At 39.7% G+C, this 23,737-nt stretch overlaps 1 protein-coding gene across 1 annotated transcript in view; it reads left to right on the top strand.

Annotated features, from left to right (window-relative positions):
* Positions 1–23,737, top strand: part of Pard3b (par-3 family cell polarity regulator beta) — a 992,131-nt gene that overhangs the window by 111,901 nt on the left and 856,493 nt on the right. Inside the window, exon 2 of the mRNA XM_050154204.1 lies at positions 23,460–23,561. Coding sequence (XP_050010161.1) covers positions 23,460–23,561 — 102 coding nt within the window. The remainder of the gene's footprint in view (positions 1–23,459; positions 23,562–23,737) is intronic.

Below are 23,737 nucleotides of genomic sequence, written 5' to 3'. Positions count from 1 at the left end.
TGTGACTATGGTTCCCTTGATTTTTTTTAAAGTTTTTTAAATTGTACTTTTAGTCCAGGCTTTAAAATACTCTAGAAAAAAAAGTCTCTATTTTAGGCTTTTAAAAATGACTCACATGTATGTTTAGAGATAGATACATATTGTTTTGAGAGGTGCTGGCATAGTCTTGAAGAAGGAACAAGCAATGGTTTTAACCATATGAAAGTAGCTTCTCAGCCTGGCAGCCTCTCTCCCACCAGCTGTTTGGCTCCTGTTAAAAGGGCTACATGGCTCTGCCAGAGGAACAAAGATGCTTTTTGGCAGAGTTCTTCTGTGCCATCTGGTTCAGGGCTGTGGCCTCACACCCAAAGGCAGATTTCCTTGTTTTAGATGAGTGAGCTGCATTCCTTAACTAGTGGGTGGAAAGTTCTAGCCATTCCCGCTACCTTGGCCTGTGACCATTTCTATTTCATACACGTATTTGGTACCAACTCATTGGGGAAACTGTTGTGATCTTGCCTCTACCACTGGCCAATACTGAGACCGCAGAGAGTGTGTTTAGTCTTTGTGAATGGAGGAGATGAAGGAGAGGCTCCAGTGAAGCAGTCTAGGGTCTCCATCTGGTTAATTCCACTTATGTTCTCACAAGGAAGCTGCGTTGAGAAGAAGTAGAAATTGCTAGAATGAGGGAGGTAGAACACTGACATTTATTGCTTCTCAGGTCTCAGAAATCTCCAAGGACGTCATGGGACTCTCTTGAGCAGTTTGTGTAAGCTTGATGTCTTCATTGGGAGGGTAAAGGTGGTTCATATCTTCTTATGGCGTGATGGGTGTGCAAATTGTGGGGGCATCGGCTATGACTTTCCTTTGGGCATCCATGGACCCTAGCCAACCTTCTCTATATGAGTAATATGATAGCTAAGAGATGATATCTATGAGATATGATTTTTACAAAGATATATATGTATGTATCAGTGTGGGTGCAAGTGTGCTATGGTATACATGTGAGGTCTCTATATACATGTACAACTCTCAAGAACTAGTTCTCTGCTTCCACTATGGGTTCAGAGACTCAAATGCAGACCAATGGGCTTTACCTGCTGAACCATGGATCCATCTTGTAGATACATGCTGTGTGATGTTTTTGACTCTTTTGGGTCTTTAGGAATCAACCACCCAATTCCCAAATAAATCACACACAGCGGCTTATTTTTAGTTATAAATGCCTGGCCTTAATTTGGCTTATTTCTTGCCAGTTTTTCTTAATTATTCCATCTACCTTTTTCCTCTAGACTTTTGTCTTTCTTATTCTGTATATCTTTCTTTGCTTCTTTCTCCATGACTTCCTGTGTAGCTGGTGACTGGCCCCTGGTGTAGTCCTCTCAATTTTCTCTCTTGCTCCTCTTCTTCCCTGTTTCTCTTATTTATACTCTAGCCTGCCAGCCCCACCTGTCCTTGCTCCCGCCTTGCTATTTTTAGTTCTTTATTAGGACCATCAGGGTACGTTAGACAGACAAAGAATCACAGCTTCACAGAATTGAACAAATTCAGAATAAACAAAAGCAACACACCTTAAAATAATATACCCCAACAGATCCATAATGTGATAGTTTTGAAATGTGGAAAAGCAGTACTCATGTGTTGGGCCCAATCTGCCTCTCAGTACTGGTTTGAGATCTCTTGTATATAGGGGATATATAAAGTTTATGTGGTCTCCCTCTCCTCTCAAGAAAAGAAAAACATATATTCAGCTAATAAAGGCAAAGTGAAGTAAAAGATAAAAGTGAACAATGGGATGTGGGGAATGTGATAAAAGAAATTAATATCGTCTGGAGAACTGGGGAAGGATTCACATACAAAATAAGGAGGTATCTGAGTTGTCTCCGAGATATGGCTAGTGTTAGGACTAGAACAGTTAACAGTCACTGTGGGCAAGAGACAAAGCTATCATAGAATATCATCCACCTATGGAAAAGACATGAAACATAGGAAGAGTACATAGACGAAAAAGACCGTAGTCTTTTCTGTAGTGTAAGCAAAGGATGGAGGCTACTGTACCTAGGGGAACCGTTGACACAGTGAAGGAAAGCTAGATGTAAAATGGATAGACTTTGTGGACAAACTTTTTGTGGGATTGAGGAAGAGGGGTATAGATGAGTCTTGGAATTTTGAATTATATAACTGGAAAATACTGCCATATATAAAGAAAAGAAATGCCTAGGTGTTAGGGAGGAATGTCAGGCCTACAGTTTGGGCATTCGTATTGAGATCCAGGGGGGAAGAGCTCAGTAGATGCATAACAAGGCTCAGGGCTCAGTAGATATATATTTGACAGCCATCTACTTTGGTATGGAGTGTGAAGTGGGATGAGGTCACCAGGGAGCAGGATACATATGAAAGTTATCCAAGACTCGGTGTATATTGCAGGAATTGCCACTAAAATAACAGCAAAAGCTATAGATTGACAATAAGAGACTGTGAACTTGCATGTGCAGTTAGTGCTCTGAGTATATCCGGAAGTTGAATACACACTGGTTAGGTAATTATGAAGAAAGTGATGAAGGTTCGTTAGGTAAGATTTTAAAGATTGATAATTGTTGTTGCTTAGGGGCTGTTTGGTTTAGATGTCACACTGGCTCCCAGCTCCCTTGAGTGAATGTTTTGTCTTGATTTGGTACTTCTCTGGTTGGGAGCTTGTGGAAGCTTTGGGACTAGGGCTCAGATAAGCAGAAGGTGACACCCATTTCCAGATCCAAACTTTATTTCCTGCTTGCTGTGATGTGACCAGCCTCCAGCTCCCACTGACTTCCCTGTTATTTTGGACTGATGTCCACTGAAACTAAGGCCCAAATAAATCCCCCACCTTAAATTATCTTTGTCACATTCTTTTTTTTTTCTTTTAAACACTGCTTGCCCATTATATCTAGCCTCTTCTCTGCTAACTCTCGCACCTGGACTAGCCCATTTCTAATAATGTGTGTAAGCACCCCAAGGTGCGCTTACCGGAAAGATTCTAGCCTAAGTCCATCGTGGGTTGCAGCTGCCTGGGAGAGCTGAGCATGGCGTCTCTGCTCCAGCAGAGCTGTCGGGTCTCTCCGGGAGCAGAGCAGAGTCTGACCTCACTTCCTCTTCCGCCCAGAATTCTATTCTGTTTACTCCTCCCATCTATGTTCCAAGCTGAGGCCAAGCAGTTGGTTTATTATAACTTAACCAATGAAATCAACAGATTGATATATGACACTCCCACATCACTTCCCCTTTTTCTGTTAAAAAAAAAAAAAAGAAGGCTTTAACTTAACATCCAAAGCTCTAGAAATGACAGAGACATCTCGCTGCCTGGACAGTCACCCAAAGTTCCTCTGTACCGTTGGGGCATCCATCTTCGGCCTACAGGCCCATAGTTTCCAGCAGACATTTCCACAAAGCAGGAAATTTCAAAGGCAGTCACTATCTGCTTGTCCTGAAGAATGTCTTGCAGACTCTTTCATGAATCAGGAACCCCGAAAGATCATCTCACCTTTAGGCAAGTTCAGCAGTCCTCTCTCTGCGGGTTCTCTGTGTCCAGTTTATGCAATAGTCCAGGCAAGAGCAGTTTCTTGCCCAAATGGCTATCAAACTCCATAAGGATCCTCTTCGATGCCCATCTTCCTCTTGAAGTAGATTGGTGCTGCCAGGAGCAGAGTGTCTCATTGTCATGAAAAGTCCTAAGTTATTAAAACATTTAATAGCATATTCCGTAGTCTTTGAAAGATATGAAGAATGCCGATCTAACTGAAATATATATCTATATATCTAGAAAATCTAACTAACATGACTACAAACTTGACTATTATTAATGATTATCCATTAACAACCTATATACATTACATTTTTAAATGAACTACACAATCACAATACCTTAATAAAGATCAGAAATACATATACATATAACAAAACTGACCTTAAATCTCTATCCATAAAGCAAAATCTATACTAATGCAAATTATTCATATCTATATCATATCCCCCTTTAAATGTAAAAGAACATTTATAAACAATATTTGAGAACATGGGCACAGTTTTTTCTCTCCAAACTGCTTCCTGCTGAATGGGGGCGTCGTTAATTAGGTCTTTCATGGTATAACCTGTGTGCTAGGTTCATCTCAGTCGGCAGTTCGGCAGTTGAGTGAAATAATTTTCTGAAGGTGTTCACTGCAACCTTTCAGGAGGGCGTGGTCCATCATACCATATTCGAATAGAAACAATGAACAGATCTCACCTTTTGTGGAAACAAAAAAAGAAACTCCTTTCCAAAGTATCATGTCCTTAGATCCAAATTTCAAAGCCAAGGCATTTTGAAAATATCTATGTTGGATTAGTTCAGCAGCATTTATAAACAAATATCTTTTGGCAGCTGTTGCTCCTTCCTCAGCATTCAAACAGTTCAAAGAGAGCATAATAGTATACAGTATCAAGATTCTCTGTGTATTTTCCATCTTTGTACGCTTTATTTTAACCTCTATTTCGTTTATTTTTATTTTATATTCTCTGTATCTCTTTGACCTGGAATAACTCTGTAGACCAGGCTCTCCTGGAACTCTCAGAGATCCGCCTGTCTCTGCCTCATAGGCATTGGGATTAAAGGCACGTGCTACCACACCTTGAAGTCACAGAGGTCAATCTCCCTCTGCCTCCCAAGTGTTGGGATTAAAGGTGTGTACTACCACACCCAACTACCCTCTTTCTTCCTTATTTTTACTTTTAAGAACTTTTAGCTTGCATATATTTTTAACACACTATAAATTATTTAAACATTTTCTTTATCTTTGAATCTCTCTTTACTGTATATCTCTCTTTTTCTGACCACATGAGTCTTTAATTTACTGGGCAATATGGGTAGGATTAAAGCCCTGGCCTTGCCAGCTAGATCCAGTCCATTCCTAAGCTTTCCAGCCTCATGGCTGAGGTACTGGCTGTAGCCGTGTTTACTGCCACAACTCTATGGCATTTCAAGTTCCCTGCCAGCCAGCATGCTACAACAGACAACACTCAAGTCCTCTCTCTGTAGTCAGCCCTCCTGCCTTAGTCAGAGTTTGCCCTGGCAGGACGGCCCAGAAAGCCAGCATTTTAAAAGGTGCAGCTTTTTTCCTGCTACGGCTGAAAACCGAAAAGCATGTGTTTCAGCTTTTTGTCACCAACATTTAAGTGTTTCGTGGCAGGACCTCTTAAAAGAGCTGCAAGGCTTTGCAGCTAAAGCTGAGTCGGGAAGCCTCTCTTAGATGAGAGCGCTTGCTTGCCTCTAGCAAGCAGAGTAGACCCGAAAAATTGTTGCTACAAGAAAACATGCATGGTTTACTCTTTCCCAAACTTTCTCAGGCTTTCCGTGGATTCAGTTGTCCATGTCTGGGCGCCATCTGTTGAAATAGGAGTGGCGGGGCTGCGTCCCCAGCACCCCGGCCGCTTGCTAGCTCATGCCAGAAATAACAACACACAAATTGTATTCTTTGAAACACTGCTTGCCCATTATATCTAGCCTCTTCTTGGCTAACTCTCGCACCTGGACTAGCCCATTTCTAATAATGTGTGTAAGCACCCAAGATGCGCTTACCGGGAAGATTCTAGCTTACGTCCATCCTGGGTCAGAGTTTCATCATGTGTGTCTCTGAGAGCAGAGCTGTCTCGCCTCTTTGTCACATTCTTCACAGCAATGAGAAAAATGACATAGAGAGACTAGACAAGAGTCTCCATGACAGCAGAGGCTATCACCCTGTTAAGAGCCATAAATATAATACATTACAGCCAGTAAATTTTGATGGATGCTTTAATGCTTGTTGTTTTACTTCACATTATGTAGATATATGATTTAAAAATCACCATGTCCTCCCAAGTTCTGTTCTTACATTTTTAGTTACATCTTTATATGAAGTACTTAAAGACATCTTAAAGTTATTTTTTCTGTCTTCATGTTCCTTCACCATGGTTTCATATTTTCTGTAGATTTTAAACTTCCAGGAAAGAGAGAGAGAGAGAGAGAGAGAGAGAGAGAGAGAGAGAGAGAGAGAGAGAGAGCACATTTATATGCAACCCTGCCTTCTGTAGGCTATCAATATTAAATGCAGTGCCTTACTTAATGGAAAGACTTTGGGCAAGATTGAACTGGGATATTGTCCATAAATTGTAAAATTTTGGACTCTGGCTTTTTACACGTAACAGGCTACCAATGAATTATTTTTAGAGACAAGTAAAATGATAATTAATGAGTTAAGTATAAAGAGAGTTAAAACTTCAGTTATTACCCTATGGGAAAAGAGAAAACAGGTAGCCATTTGAGGGTGAAGGATGTGGATGAAAACATGTCAGTGGTTCTTTGGAGCTGTAAAGTTGTATACACTATAGTCAACCTAATCTCCCCAATCTGAGGGAACACCTTCATTGCTGCCTTTGCTGCTCATTTTCTAGGTGGTAGGAATTTGTCTTTCTCTTTTATTTTCAATAAAAATGAACTTATTTTTACTTTGTGTGATCAAAGGAAAACATAACCATTCCAATAAAGAGTACTTCTTATCTCAACAAAACTGAGCATAATTTATTTTACTTATATGTGATTATATGGAATTTGACAAATATATAGATTATGAAAGTTAATATTTAGGGAATGGAGAAATGGATCAGTGGTTAAAAGCACTAACTGCTCTTCCAGAGGACCAGGGTTCTATTCCCAACACATACATGAAACCTCAGAACCACCTGTAACTCCAGTTCCAAGGGATCTGACGCCTCTGTGGGACCAGACATTCATGTCAGTGTCGCATAAGTGTTGTAGGCAGAACACTCATATACACAAAACAAAGCAAACAAAACAAACATTGTTTGTTTGAATTATTTGTACATTTTGGCCCTAAGGTTAATTCTCACAGATAGCATATCAAAAGTGGACTATCATAGTTTTGACTAAAGAGTCATTGACATAAAGGAGAGGAATCTGGAGCTCAGTGACACATGTTAGGGCATACTGTTGTTTCTTCTGGCTCTTTTGTTGGTTGTATTAGGCGTCAGTATTCTCTATTTGTTTTCAACCTTTGGAATCTAATCACAGCGAATGTTTAGTCATCATTCCAGAAAAGTTTTGCAACTAGGATGATAATTAAACTTAAGGATAGAGCTGGCACATACAGAAGTAATAACAAGAGGAGAGAGTTAGGGATGTAACATGCATTATCTTTTTTTTTTCTGAGAAATACAGATGTCCTCAAAGATGAGTAAAATCTGAAGTTGATGTTACTCATTAAGTATTTAAGTGTTTACCAAAGGAAACAGGAACATTCTGACAACAACATTTGTTGAGGTCAAAATATTATTTCTGAAGTTACTGTTTTGAGACAATCAGGACTTCATATTTAAAGAGATTTATGATTCAGGAAGACTAGAGTAAATTTGTAAAAGAATTCTCTCTACACACGTGATGGGATCATCCTTCTGTACCATTTAATTTTAAAACTCAACACGAGGATCGCACACGGATCACATCAAGACTGCCAAACTTTTCTCATAAAGGGGTCTATAAAAATGTTTTGGTCTCGTAACTAATACAGTCTCTATTACAGCTATTTGCTGTACTCTGTACTCAGGTGAGTGAGCTTGGCTAGGGTGCACTGGACAGTGGTCAGCTAGATAGCATCTCTTCCACCACATCCAGGAAGTAATGGCTATGAACACTTCCCCTTTAAAAATCTTTTCTCCATAATTTTAAACACCAGTGAACCAAGGATACTAGTGTGCTCTTATTTCTACATAAGAATCTTTTTTATTATTATCAATTTTAGACATTAACTATTAAGGTGGCTGAAAACATCAGCTTTCTAATGTTTTCACCTATCTGCACCCTCTCTTTCCATGCTAAAGGATTGTTAGAATGTTCAGCTAAGGCCGTACTCTGTTCTTTCACTCATGTAGACATGCTCTTCACTCTTGAGCTGGTAACTACGGTTGATTTCTGTCTTGTACAAATTTTTGTTTTCTCTAGAGTTGATGTCTTTTATTTGATCAGCTTTCCTTGAATCTCATTCTTCATTTTCATTCCTAATAGTTGTATAAAATGACTATTACTAAAGTTTATAAAAGCTATTATAAAGATCTATTGATTTGGGGTTTTATCTCCTGAGAGTACGTCATTGTCCTGATGTGATCTGAGGTGGTTTTCTGTAAGATCTGCCTGGCTAGCATGTTCATCGCTGACACCATGTATTTGAGAATTTCTTTCCTAATTCCTCTGTGTTTGTCTTCTGGTTCCCAGGTTTGTCACTTCCATAGCTCATGTTCGCTGCATCACCTGCGAAGAGGCTGGGAAGATGACTATTTTGCATGACTTGACCTCTCTGCGGTTGAATGACAGGAGAGCAAGATTGGTGTGCAGTCTTCTCTCTGTGCATACCTGTGTTTATTTGGTCTCTAGGTCTTATGCTTAGCCCTGTTTATGCCCAATTTCTCCGAGTCAGGGTTTGGCCCCGATTAGAATTCTCCATAGAGTTTATTTCTCACAGCCTGGGACTGGTGGATCACTAAATAGGGATTCCAGTATTGTTTGAAGGAAATTTACGTACGTTTAGTTCACTGTTTTTGGCCCCCACCTCTACTTTCTATGGAAAGTAGTCTCACTGAAATGTGAAGGAATGACTGACTTTTTTTTTAATGTCTATACTGTCTCCAGAAAGTTGGGTTCAACATTTCTGGGAGGTGATTAGCTTCCTTATTCCCCCCTCTTCTGACATATTATACTCTGAGATACTCATCTCCTCCTGTCATGAAAATTGACTTTGAGTTCTGGATTGTTCTTTTCCTACTAATTCCATTGTTTGCAAATGATTTCCAGAGGAGCAAAGAAATAAGCAGGGTCTCTATATCTCTAACCAGTGGCATGCCTTAGGAGATTTTTAAAAATTAAAGTATTTCTGTAGCAATTTTCAAAACTAAGAGTTAATTCTCTGGTACAAAGTAAAACTACAATAATCTCAGCTTTTGTTTCATATTAATGTGTTACTCACTAATATGTGTAACATAGAAAATATGTGAAAATAATGTTGTGCTATAACACTTAAAATTTTTCCTGTACATTGTCTTTTTTTTTTCTAAGCTTTTTATTATCTTTCTTAACAGGGTGAATTTTGAGGCTTTGGTTATTTTTGGTTTTGTTTTTTGCTATTTGCCTCCTGCCAATTATCATTTCTGTGCAGGATTTTTTTTTATCCCCTCTATCAGTGTCTTAATGATGAAATGATGGTATAACAATGTGGCGACTTATACAATGTCAGCTAATACTCTCGTTATCATTGTCTACATTATTGTCTGCTGTGACATTGTATATTAAAGGCAAATGGCCAATCTCTCCAGTGCTTCTGGAACTGTTTGTGGTTGAGTTCCATATTGTTTTGTTTATTCTTCTATAGCAAACACATACTTGAATAAATACAATATTATGTCCATGGATATTACCGCAATAAAAAGTTCCTATAAAATTTTAATGCTTACTTGTAATCTCTCTCTCCCTCCCTCTCCCTCTCTCTCTCCTTCCCTCTCTTTCTCCCTCTCTCCCTCCCTCCCTCCCTCCCTCCCTCCCTCCCTCCCTCCCTCCCTTCCTCTCTCTTTCTCTCTGTGTGTGTGTGTGTTTGCACACAAAAAAACAAGCATCCAAAGGACCACATTGGTTTACTTACTATCTTTTGATTATAGGCACAAAAAGTTGGCAAAAGAAAACTTGGAAACTTTTCTTTGACACCTTTTGCTCACCTCTCACTGGCTCTCTTTCTCAAGGCTACCAGGTCCCTGTGCTGTCCCCATGTGTAGATTTGAGGTCTTCGTGAGGGAGATAGTAAAACAGAACGCTGTTGATAGTAGAGGTGAGAAGAAGCTGTGTTCAATACTGTGCTCAGTACAGCACCCAACAAGTCAGAAATGACTGCCTTCCAGAGGTTGAGAGTACGGTGCTGAAACCAAAACTCCGTGTGTGTGTGTGTGTGCAGTCATGTGTACCTATGGGAGAATCGGTAGTGAATTGTTCTTCATCTTGCAAGGGTTGAATATAGTGTCCCCATTCCCTATGGGTAGTACAGCTTGAATTTCAGCCCCTGGTTTTAAATTTGTTTAGTTTTTCACTAGATGATTTTATTTTGGTGAGGATGCTAGATTATTCTTGTTTTATGGGACTTGCCTCATTAAAATGAATGAACGTTGTGTCAACAGTCTGGAGGGACGCATCTGTAAGTTCCTTCTTTTATCTTCCTGGAAGCATTTTATCTAGAAGATAACTTCTTTTAGCACATTGAATGATGGTGTCTACCTTTCAGAATTTCCAGTCATAGAGTAAACCTTTCATTGCATGTGGTAGTGTACAGTCAGAGCACAGCCAGAGTACAGTCAGAGCACAGCCAGAGTGAGTACAGCCAGAGCACAGCCAGAGTACAGTCAGAGCACAGCCAGAGTACAGTCAGAGCACAGCCAGAGTGAGTACAGCCAGAGCACAGCCAGAGTACAGCCAGAGCACAGCCAGAGTACAGTCAGAGCATAGCCAGAGTACAGTCAGAGCACAGCCAGAGTACAGTCGTTACCATCTGCTGTTCGTGCAGTGTTCGCTTGGTTGTTCGACCTGGTGAGGGATCCAGCTCTCTACTCACGTAAGGGTGTCGTCTCTGAACCTGACTTTCTGGTGTATGCATGTGTGGTGTTGTCCTTGGCCTTAGCCAAGCCTTAGTAGAGTGACTTTCCTATCCCATGCCTGTCGCTGACTTTTGCCAGACGTCTCCCTGCCTCTTTCCCAGTCTGTCTTGGTCGTAGTTGCCGTTTCTGTGATAAACACCATGACCAAAATCAACCTGCTGAAAGGGTTTATTTTGCTTCCTCATCACTTCCATGTCATGGTCCATTACTGCAGGAAGTCAGGAAGGAGCGCAAGGCAGGCACTGATGCAGAGGCCATGGAGAGAAGCTGCTACTGACTTGCTCTTCAAGGCTTGCTCAGCTTGCTTTCTCATAGATCCCAGGACCACCAACCCAGGGATGGCACCACCCGCAGTGGGGTGGGGGTGTGCTGGGCCCTCTGCCATCAATCACCTCACTTATTTTTAAGCTTTATTTCTTCCAAGAACTGTTTTTTTTTCTCACTTTGCTTTAGTCATAGATGCCAAAATTACCCACACATACATACTTCCAGCATTCACAAAAAAACCCTACTATGTAGCACAGGGTGTTTTAACTTCCATGCAGCCATTGCCAGGATGAAAAGATCTAGGCCATTGTGGTTTGAGTTTGCACAAAGTGTAGTGGGATGGCTGACTACGCCTTTTCCCGGTGCTGCTGCCTGCAGTTCCTCTCAGTGTTTCCTTATTCTTCACCTATGATAAGTACAGGATCAGACGGTTTTAGGGCTGGGGATAAGGAAGTGAAGATGATTGAGGTTCTCGACTCAAGAAGCCTGTGTTCTAGTTTGGGGAGACCAAGCAGAGGAGCAGGTAACCGAGGAGGATAACTTCCCATGCTGCCCTTACGCTGCTGGTGCCAGACTGGGAAGTCTGTGGCATCATGTCTGAGAAGGGGATGCTTGAGCTCAATTCTCCCTGTTCCCCTTTCGGTACTTGTGTTTCCCTTAGTCATATCCATGATCCATCTGGAACATTCTAAAAAAAAAAATGACCTCGTTGCTGGAGAAATAAACGAACAGTAGCAAGCAGTAGCAAGCTCAGTACTTTTGAAGCTCAGAGACAGATAATCTCTCACTTTCTTGATTGCTGTCATACTGGAACGATATTTTATAAACAGTGTTCCAGGGACTAAAGTTAGAATCTCTTTATTTGTCTTAGAGTTAAGCTACTTTTATAAACACTGTCACCAGTGCCTCCTCTGTTGTAACAAATGTCCTGCATCCTGTGTCTTCCTCTCTTCAGTGCTGCAGGTGTAAACCTGTGTTGAGATGCAAGGCTAGAGGCCTAGGCTGTTGCGTATTTAAGCCATCACATTCACTGACGTACATACAGATACACACACGAGCGAAGCAATATCTTTCAAAGGTATTGTTTGGAGCTAGTGTACAAAGTTGTTATTTCTAGATCAAAATCTTTGAATTTATTGACTGCCTGAAGTAAACTATGAGTTGTATAGATTTGCATTTTCAAATTTATTGTTAAAATGCATTTTGAACAGAATACTCTTTAGACTCATTATTTTAAAACTTCCTGTCTCTCCCTTCTCATTGGTGGGATGGCTGCGTTCCTTCCCTGGCTGTCATTTTTGCATGCTTGTGGACCACACAAGTTTCTAAAACTATAGAACTATCAAACTATAAATTCTAGACTGTAAAACTTCATTGGATACAAACAATGGAACCCATGGTTTTTAAAGAATCAGCTGCTTTTCTTTCAAATGATTTTTAATTATTACTTTTCAGTATTCCTAACTTAGTAATGGTTTAGTGTTTTAGAAGTTGTTTCTGTTGGAAATAAAAAGGCTATCAATTAAAAACATATGAAATTGTTCTGTTCATTTCAGACGTTTAATGTTTGAATTTTGTGCTACAAGTTTGTTTTTAAGATTCCACTGTATTTAATTTTGATATTTTATAGAAAGCTCATACAATTGTGTGTTGAAGATGGACTTCCTTTCAAGCACTGTAGGCAAAGGAATTTGAAGTATTCTTATAAACAGTCTGAATGTGCCTGATGTCATAGGGAGTAGGTTTGGAAATAATTAAAATATTTGTTTTATAAAAATGTGCCATTATCTCTAGGCCACTATTGCTCACATATGTTTACCTTATCCCAGGATCAGAAATGAACCTCTCAGCTCCTGCATAAAACTGCTGAGTTCATTAAGTGGAATTAAAGACATGGGGTGATTGATATTCTTTTCACTCTTTAGTGAATATTTGAACTAGGATGCAAAGTGTATACCTTGAATTTTAAGTAGTTTAGTTTCTAATTAAAAAGGCTACAGATAAATCTTAATGAGATAAAAATAGGGATCCCTGGAATTGTTGTTATTGTATTGAAATTGTTTTTGTTCAGAATTTATGTGACAAGGAAACACCTAACTTTCTGTGGCTTAAACTTTGTGTGCTCTAGATTCCCATCAGGTGACGTTTAAAAGGCTCTCAGTGGCCAGGAGTCCTACCAAGGTTTGATCTGGGGAATTTGTTAGTTGAGCCTTGAAAGCCCCATTTGTGTGGGGGTCATATGACTTTGTTCTTTTAGAGTGAAAAACTATCACAGAAAAATGAATCTTTAATCAATAAAATCCTCAGATTATCTTAAATTTGTTTATGGATTAATGAAATTCTGGGTCTGACAGTGAAACCCTTGAATAACAGGCAGATTGGGAAGTTTGAAGTATGTTGAGTTTACAGATTGTCTTCTTAAAGATACGCTGTAAGCCTGACATTAGTCTGAGCATCTGAGTCCATTATACTTGTATCAGAGAATTTTATTTCAAGAACAGATCCTTTTCTGGGGTTTTAGGTGAGAACTGGAAGAGAGACGGAGGTTCACACAATTCCCATTTTTTTACCCTGTAGCATCCTCATGTTATGGTCAGGATGAGAGCGTTTGCTCCAGAATGTGGTCTATTACACACAGGGTTTTTCAGAGATTTTACTCATGCTGAACTTCTGTCCACTTCTCTATTGTCTATGGTATGTTTTCAGAGTAGCAGGGCCTTGATGTATAAGGCTTTTCATTTGATGGAAGGCTCCATATGGTCATTTGATTTCTATGTAGTCATACATAAAAGTCATTTGAAGAACAAACAGGGGCTGCAGATGTTCATAATGAGGCTAATCTACTCTGGATGATCACTGAGATCCCAGATGTAATCACAGCACCAGGGACTCAAATTTGCCTTTGCGGTGTCACTTCCCACATCACGGATGGCGGTGGGTCTGTCTCTGGCCTGACGATGGCCTAAGTGCTTAGAGTAGGCATTTTTCCCAAACATGCTCTCCACTGTAATCCCAATGATTTATCTGGTGCACACCCGAGAACAAAAGAAAACAAACAAAAGCGATGAGTAAGATCCTCCAGTCCTGAATAAAAAGGATGTGTGGCCTTGGTCTTTTGGAGAGAAAGCATGTTTGTTTTCCACATGGTACATTTTGTAAGCAATTACTTCCCTTATCTATCCTCTAATCATCCAGTGCCTCGTACACTGCCGTTCTACTATTTTCAAAATAATGAAGTAGTTCCTTTCCCTGGTGTCTTCCAGCTTAAGTGAGCTTTGCTTAGCTTGTTCTTTATAAACATATTTGCAGGCCTTTAGTCTCCATAGTTACTGTCATAGTGTTCTCTAGTTGGATAAAGATCATCTCTTAACATCTGGCAAAATATTTTAAACGTATGTGATCATATCAATACAGGTTTAGTTTGGTCCTTGAGGTATTCTTGACACAGGACTACTTGATGCCATATTTTGAAATAGTGGCTATAATCATTTTAACAGACTCATTTAAAAGATGGCTAATTTAAATTTTTGGTCACCCTTGTAAAAGCTATATAGACATTTGAGGTACCTCGTGTGCCATGTGTTTGTTGGTGGTATAATCTGACCTGCCATCTTCCACAATGCCTACATGCCAATATTTGTTTAAGATTTTAAATAGCCTGGTTGTTTTTATATTTTTTCAGTAGACATGTAACGCGTGAAGGGAACCATTAGATTTGTCAGTTGAAAAAAAGAAAGCACGCTTTTGAAACAACAAAATCTTTACATTTTACACAAATATGTTTGAAGTTTAATACACATATAGGAAAATGTATGTGTAAATGCAGAATAGCACCCATAACAAGAAATAGAACATGGTCCGAGAAGTCCCCTTCGTTTTCTTTTCACACACCGTCCTACTTGATTTGTGCTGTGAAACGCTGTGCATAGGATCACACAGAAGCACTTGACATTAGTGATTTGGCTGTGCCTGCACAATGCTTTTTTGTTGTTTGCTCAGGCTGTGGAATGAACTTGAAGATTGTCTTTCTTGCTATTGTATAGGAGTCCTTTGTAGTGCATGCTCCTGTCTCTACTACTGCAATCAATATTTGCTTTACTTCCTGATGTTAGTAGGAATAATTCTGCCGCAGAGTCTGAGTACATGTCTTTCCTTAACTTTTGATGCTCATTTTGGTTTGAGAAATACTTAGAGAGGTAGAATAGCTAAAAGAAGCAGGAAGTATATGTGGCCGTTGATTTTAATTTTTAAAAATATTCATCTATCTATTCATTTATTTATTTTGAGACAGGGTTTCTTTACCCAGGACTGGCTGTCATGGAACTCACTGTGTAGACCAGGCTGATCTTGAACTCAGAGATTCGCCTTCTTCTGCTTCCTACGTCCTGGGATTAAAGACATGTACCACCACACCTGGCCAATTTTAACTTTTAAGCTGATAGAATTTAGGATCTCATTGGGAAGGTTTTCCAACGATGGGCTGTCTCTGTTAGATTGGCCTGTGTTTATGCCCGTGATAGACTCTCTTAATTGGCTTAGTTGAGATGTGGTGAGCCACCCTGAATGTGAGCCATAGCATTTCCTGGGCTGGGCCCTGCACTGAATGCATAGGGGGAGAACTGGGCACTAGCACCCGAGTCTTGATGGGCTTTCAGATCTTGCTGTGATGTGGCTGGTTCTTTCTGCCTGGAATCCCTTACCTGGATGAACTGTTACCTGAAATTGGGAGCCAATTCATTTCTCTCCTAAGTTGCTTTTGTCAGGTACTTTATCACAATGGGAACAAACAAAACTGAGACAGCTCATGCTCACCATAATGGATATTTATGTTTTCGTGTGCACGCCAGTGGGCTGTAATTCCAGTTGTTCTGTTTCCTCGCATTTCCGACCTTACTGCTAACCTAGCCTTATTTGGGCAAGATTAGCAACTTCCCAGTCCTAAAGTTCTTCCATCTTTAGCCAAAATGTTTGACACATATGTTAGAATAATTTTTAACATTTTTTCTGATGCTATTGTAAAATATCCATTTAAATATTCTGATGCTATTATAAATATTATCATATAAATATATTTATATTAAAATAGTTTTCTTTCACTGACTTTTTTGGTTCCTGACTTGCCTAATTTGCTACAATTCTGGTTTTTTGTTTCTTGAGATAGAGTCTCTTTGCATAGCCTTGGCTGCCCTGAAACCAGCTTTGTAGACTGGCTGTCCTCAAGCTCACAGAGATTTGCTTGCCTCTGCCTCCCAAGTGCTGGGAGCCAATAATTTTCAAATAATATTTTTATTAATTCTTCAAAAATTTCATACATGGTATTTTAATCATATTTATCTTTTCTCATCTCTTTTCAAATCCATATCCACTTAACTTTCTGTCTTCATTAGTTCTTTTATTTTGATGCATGTAGCCCAATTGGTGCCGTCTACATAATTTTAGGGGTGTGGCCACCCACTAGAGCATGTTAGATCTACCAGAGGCCTCTCTCTTAATGAAACTAAGTTTTCTACCCAGCAACTATCAATTACCATTAAATGGGCTATCTTTATTATGCATCATCCTCCCAAGCTCAGGGGATTATTGCTACAACATTTTATTGTGAATTGTTGGACTATTTACAAATCCAAATAAATCCTTTTTTTTTTTCTGAAATCATTGTGGTAAGCATTGGGTTTCCACTGCCTTTTTCATGTTGTTCTCTAAATGACCATGGCTGACTTTTGAATTTTAAACCACTCTTGTACTACTAAAAGAAACCCTAAGTGATTTTGATGAATTATCCTTTATATACATCACTGAATTTGATTTTAATGTATTTAAGACGTTTCCATATGTATCCAGGAGAAAGTACAAGGCAGGCATTAATGAGTACACTGAGAATGGAAGTTAGTCTCTCTCAGGAACGAACCCCTCATTGTCCAGAGCAGAGCGGTCAGCCCTGAAATCACATGCAACAAACAACAAAAATGGACTCAGCAGGTTGTTTCATGTATTTTTGCATACATATACATAAATACATACTTACACACATATGTAACAATATTAACAAAAAAGAGACTGTCTTTTTTGAGCATGAGAATTGGGAGGCTTTGGAGGGGTTTGTGGGAAGGTAGCTCGGAGGGGTTGAAAGTAAGAAAGTGGGGATAATTTCAATGAAAAACATAAACAGATTGAGTGACTTGGTACATGTGCCATGAACACTTGTTGAAATGTGTTTTATAAGATGTCTTGGTTTAATTAGATATAGGCATGTGTTTATGTGTGTGTGTGTGTATATATATTATACATATTAAAGAAACTGGGCTTGATGTGTGTTAATTGTGTTTAAATGATTTTTCTGTCTGAATTTTCTGGCCTCTGTCAGGGTCCTCCAACTTTGCGTGTGTTGTGCCTGTTGTGATCTTCCTTTCAGTCCGTTGGCAAGATGCTCACTGCTGCGATACTATTGAGCCCATACAGAAGTCTTCTCTTCCCTGACCCTTTGTCCTAAATGAACTTTGTCCTGTCTCTGGTAACGCTTCTTCCCGCACATCTACTGCCCCTGATAATAGTAAGACTGTATCGTCTCTCCTTTGATAAGATTATAGAACTTTGAGCTGAAAGAGAATTTACAGAAGTACTTGTTCAGGTAAGCCTCCCTATTTCTGTAATGTGAGAGTAACAGACTTATGACATCTCCAGATATTACTTTGAACTAGTAATGAAACCCATTGCACCTCTGTATTTCTGAATTCTGCAGAAGCATAGTTTACTAGCCGTGCCTCAGCAAGGTTGAAGCGTTTGGCTTTCTTCTCAAGTTTGTACTTGGAGCTCCCTAAACAGCAAGGCAAGTCTGGAAGCCAGTTAGACCTGGGTTTTTACTGCTGCCTTTATATTCACTACTGCCCTCCTGGACCACAACATTTTTATATGCTCTCCTTCCTTTCTGTTTGTGCTCGTCCCTGCCAGGTGTCAGTGCTTGGGCTCCTGGGCTGCTTTCTGAAACTCACATTGCCTGGTTGCTGGTTTCTCTGGGTTCTCTGCCCATCCCCCTCTCCAGACTTGCTCCACCTTGTATTTTCTCTTGGTGCCCTACAAAATTCCTTTCTCTCTTTTGACTTTGAATAAGGAGGAGAGTAGCCTCGAAAGGATTATGATAGAAGTAGCTAAAATTTTGTGTATATAGATTTTTATAGTTCTCCATTCAATTTCTGACTCGGCAAACTGACTTCTGTACTGTTTCTTTAGATGGCTGTCCACACCCTGCATCCTCATGATTAGGAATTCTGTTCGGAAGCTTTTTTCCCATCGCATCTCACTTCTACTCAGACACACTAAAGCAATGAATTTTGGTGCGTCCATTAACACCTACTGAGTCCTCTACATCATACCTGGTACAAAAGACCCTGGAGCCCTCCCCCTTACTAAGTGTGGATCAGCTGAAGCCCAGTGCAGTAACTTTAGTCTGTGTACTTACATACACATGGGAAGGACCCATTCTTCCACCAGAGTCCTATGCAACTGTGTCTTGTAAATTTAGTCCTAATAAACACTTCTTTAAAAAATATTTAAAATATTTTCATACATACATATATTATCTATTGAGACTATCCCCATTTATTTCTTACATATAAAGGAAAACAGTTGAATAGTCAGTTTCCTCATCTGGATCTTATGAGGGTATGTGAGGGTGATGACTTAAGCATGTGAAACCCCTGGTACCTGCCGTGCCTAGCCACCAGTAAGCCCGGAAATGCATTATCCGATGGCATTAAAAACCAGGAATTCCATTTGTGGATCCATGGCATGAAATCTGACGAGTTCTACAAAGAAAGTCTGTCTTCTCCGTTAACTTCCATTCTGTAGTTGCATCCTGGGGTGCTCAGTGTCGCCAGTGAGAACTTATGCCTCTAGAAGCTCTTTTATTCTTAGATGATATAGTTTTCAAAGCCAAAGTCAACTTTTGTGTCATATATCCACAACAGAAGTTCCTTATTAATACCAGTACATGTTTGAAACAATTTCTGTATTTGATCATTGCAAAGACCACTTTACTGGCTTGTTCCTTTAATTAATGTTTTTATTTTAGCTTTTCACATTCAGCCCTGTAGAATGGCTTAGTTTCAAATTCCAGGAAGATTTACATTAACTGTGTATATCAGAAGTAGAGGAAATATAACATATAATATGTTAGTTTTGAATACTTTAATGATCCCTGGAGTATATCTAATAAGACTGATTGGATTGTAAAATGAGCACATACACAGAGATATTTCAAAAATAGTATTTATATGTGCACAGATATGTGTGCAAGATGAATGTAAACTAAATGTCATGCTCATGAAAAAACCTACATTAAGGTGATCCTAGGGATTAATTGTGAGCCATAGCATATATGTCAATCCTTTTATATTTGATTGGTTCTTTTCTGATGGTAATAAGGCCATGTAAGCAAAATGTAAAATGTTGACTGCGATGTAATGGTTGAAATGTTTACATAATAAAATGGTCAGCGTGAGTTTATACTGTGATGGTGCTGTTGGCTGTTAATACTGAATCCATATTCTTAAAATGATCTATGGAACCATAACTGAATGCCACAGAGACAGAACCATAGTTGGTACATTCTTGTTTATTGACTCTCCTATCGAGTGTATTAACTACTCACTTGAGACTGCTGCTCTGGGGCTTGTTTGTTTTTCCAGGGTTGGATGTGTGAGCATCATAAGCTTACTCTTTTCTTTAAAAAAAATGTTTGTATGCGTGTAACACATACGCACACGAGAGAGAGAGAGAGAGAGAGAGAGAGAGAGAGAGAGAGAGAGACAAAGAGAGAGACATATACTTCTTGCACACTGAGAGAAACTAAGACACACACATACACAGAGAGAGACTGATACACACATACACAAATGCAGAGGTGGGGGAAGAGAGAGACTGACACACACACAGAGGGAGAGAGAGATACAGAGACGCACATATACACAGAGAGAGACACACACAGAGGGGGGAGAGGGAGGGAGGAGAGACTGACTCACACATGCACAGAGAGAGAGCCACACACTCACACAGACACAGAGGGGGGAGAAAGAGAGGGAGGGAGGAAGAGACTGACACGTACAGAGAGAGAGAGACTAACACACATACATACACACACAAAGAGAAGAGAGACTGACTGACTCACACATGCACACACACAGAGAGTCACACACACTCAGACACAGGGGGGAGAAAGAGAGGGAGGGAGAGAGACCGACACACGTACACAGAGACAGAGAGAGACAGAGAGAGAATGGGAGCCATGACACATGTGTAGTGGTTAGAGGACAGTTTTAGAATACAGTTCTCCCCTTACAGGGGCGGAACTGAGGTCATAAGGCTTGCATAGCATGTACTTTTACTTGGTGGGCCATCTTACCAGACTCATTTCCCTATCTTAGTGTATACATAAAAAGACAGACTCGGTGTGATAGCGATTTAAAACGGCATCTTTTCATTAAAAGTGCGTTACTATATCATTTGCTGCTTTTGTTCAATATGAGCAGAGATTTATCACGCTATTTGAAATATCCCTGATTTATAGTTATACCCTTTTGTATCAGTAAAGTGACTTGTCCTATGTTTTCCAGCAGGCATTAGATCCCATAGCAGTTTCTGAGGAAGGAGTCCTGTGTGGCTTCACAGTTTCTTTCTGCTGCCACTTGTCAACCATTTTTGTATAATGATAAGAAATTTTACTTAGTGTTTTTGTTGTTGTTTTTAATTTTCCTCTTTTAAATTAATACCTAATTTCTCCTTTCCTTTAGTTTCTATTCCTAGTCTAGTAGTTAATGTGTCTTGTAGTGTCTCTGGGTGATTATCTACTTGTTTTTGGTGGTATGTTCTACTCCTACAAAGTGAGCCCCGGGGAAAAGCAGCCAGCAGTGCTCTTCCTTTAAGTACTTCTGTCTAAAGAGTCCTTGCAGAATGCCTCCCTTTTTATAATTAGGGTGCACTGGTTAGTTTTGTCAACAATATGAACTAGAGATGCCTAAGAAGGAACCTCAGTTGAGGTTTGCTTTAGGTCTTGTTGGCAGGGCTGTAGGGTATTTTGTTGATTGCCAATTGATGTAGGGAGGCGCAGCCCACTGTGGTCACTATTATATCTGGGGAGGTGGGCATAGGTCGTAGAAGAAAGTAGCCGCTGGGGAGCCTGGGAACAAGCCAGTAAGCCACATTCCCCTGCTGCCTGGGCTTCCTTTGATGATGGTCTGTAGTCTATAAGCCATTTAAATTTTTCCTTAACCCAAGTTGCTTTTGGCCACTGTTTATCACAACAACAGAAAGCAAACTAGACCACATGGTTGTAAGTCAACATCTTTTCCTACAGAACTGTAGTATAGAATCCAGTTCGCTCATGATGATGATAGCCGTTGATGAGCCTGTGCTCCTCTCCTAAGCGGGCTTGTGGGTTGGCGTGGAGAATCATATTGCTTGTGGCATGGCTGTGTCAGGATTTAGCCTCTGAAGGTTTATAGGGAGCCGTTGTCGTCTGGTAGTATCATTTCTGTTTATAAGCCCACAGTACTCCGTTTGGAATCTTACTTCCTGTATTAAGCTCAGTTTTGCTAACAAAATTGTTTTGAGCTGGCACAGGTCTCTGGTTACAGAGCCTGAGAAATGGGTATTCTGTGCTTTGCTTATCTGACTGTTGTTATTACTCACAACCTTGGCTTCCCATCTGGGCAAAAGAGGCAGGCATTTCAAGTTTCCTAAGAAATTGTCAGTGTTTGTGCCTATAATCCTAGCATTAGAAGTAAATGAAAGACTTAATCTTCCTGGAATTGTTCTTCATATACTCTATTAAAAAATAAGCATACTTTTGAGATGTTTAAAGTTTAGCGACGGGGAATTCCTTCAGATTTTTAAGTCCATCATTGTATCAAGTTGAATTTTTGTAAAGTTGGGTATTATTGTAAAATTGTGTATTTGGGCTACTCAGTATCAAGTTGGATTTTTGTGAAGTTGTATATTTGGGTCAAGACCTCCATATAGATGACTTAAAGAATCATTATGTATTAGCGTGCTCTACCTTTTCACCAGGGGTTAAAGGGAAGGCGGTATGGCAAACATTTCTATTAGCTTTTGTAAAATCGCAGTTGCATTCTGTGGGTTCCGTTAGCTCTTATTCTTAATAAAGATTCATTTGATAAGGCTTAAAGCTTTATCCTAGTAGGATTTCCATCTCTGTTTAGAAACTGGTATCTGTTTCTTTACCAAGTGCTTTATAGCTTAATGCTTTCCTTCTTTCCGAGGTTAAGAATCATAGAACCAAGTTGGTTTTAGCTTGTCTGTTGCTTAAAATCTCTCCTGATGCTTTACTTCACTTCATTTGTCAAGTTGTGTTCTTTCCCCATTGTTATAATTCTTTTATATTCATAATGTTCTTGGAATCAGGCAATGCACAAACAATTGAAAGAGTTATGTCACCATTACATTTAATATCAGATTGTTTCTTTCAAACTAAGCATTTAAAAAAAGTAGTTGGAAATAATAAAAATCATAAGGTCTATTTAGAGAACTCCATGCTCAACTCTGAACACAGCTACCCAGAGACTAGCATGCTGTGAAAATGGGAATAGAGCTGGGCCTCTTCTCTAGGAACCTCTAAGACACGGCAGCTGAGGGTTCACACCGAGCATGGAAAAGTTAAAAAGACGAGCCCGCCTCCCTTCTCACTATGATATTCTGAAGCGATAGCTTAAGAGTGACAGAGTTATGTATTTCTACTTTGGAATTTTACATTACAATACATATTTCTGCTTTGGGAATTTTATATCACAGTTCAAACTATCTACAGTTGATAAAGTACCTTCAGGATCATTCTCCTCTGGAATATCTTTGGCATTACTTAAGTTGGAATATGCTTTTCAAGTTGGTTGGGCAATTCATTCTTTTAAATTGTAATTTTATATTCAGAAAAATATGAGGTGGGTATTCTGTGAGTAACACAGGATAAAAGTGACAATACTTATATGAAAAGATTTTTGTTTTGTGCTGGTTAGTGTTCGTCCTCTTGACTCACAGATGACATACATGGGGGAGCTCTCAACTGACAGGAATGTCTCCATGAGATTGGCTTGTAGGGAAGCTGAAGACTGTTTTCTTGGTTGTTGGTTAACGTACAAGGGCCTAGCTCACTGAGGGTGGTGTAGCCACTGGGCAGGTGGTCCTAGGTGCCATGAGAAAGCTGACTGAACAAGCTATAGGGAGCCAGCCAGTAAGCAGCTCTTCTCCATGGACTCTGCTTGAGTTCTTGACTCCAGATTCCCTGCGCTGCTTGAGTTCCTGCATTGATTCCCTGAGTAACTGTGCCCTGAGACTTGTAAGACAAAATAAACCTTTTACTTCCTAAGTTGATTTTGACCATGGCATTTTATCACATCAGTAGAAACCCTAAGACAGTCAGTTTAGCGTATTCTTATTGAGACAAATGATTTTCTTAAAAATGTATCTTACTTTGGTAGAAGTGGTCTGAGTCATCGCATCTGCTTGTTCTACCACAGGGTCCGGGATACTGGGTGAAGATTCATCATCTAGAGTACACAGATGGAGGGATCCTGGATCCGGATGACGTCTTAGCAGATGTTGTTGAAGACAAAGATAAGGTAGATGCCTCTAAAATGTTCTTCCTTTCCTTTACCAAGCAGCATATTTTGAAGCCTTTGGTTTTCCTAACAAACTCATGTGTTAGTTGTTATTAAAAGATACCATCTGTTCAGGTTGCACCTGGGACAGCTCATAAATCAAAGTTCTTCATCAGATGTTTGCCTGAAGTTCGTCA

This window comes from Alexandromys fortis, unplaced genomic scaffold (assembly GCF_014885135.2).
Source record: "Alexandromys fortis isolate MF-2015 unplaced genomic scaffold, M_Fortis_MF-2015_v1.1 scaffold_40, whole genome shotgun sequence".
In the NCBI taxonomy this organism is placed as follows: domain Eukaryota; kingdom Metazoa; phylum Chordata; class Mammalia; order Rodentia; family Cricetidae; genus Alexandromys; species Alexandromys fortis.
Note: the sequence above shows the minus strand (reverse complement) of the source record. Positions and strands in the feature narration are given on the sequence as shown.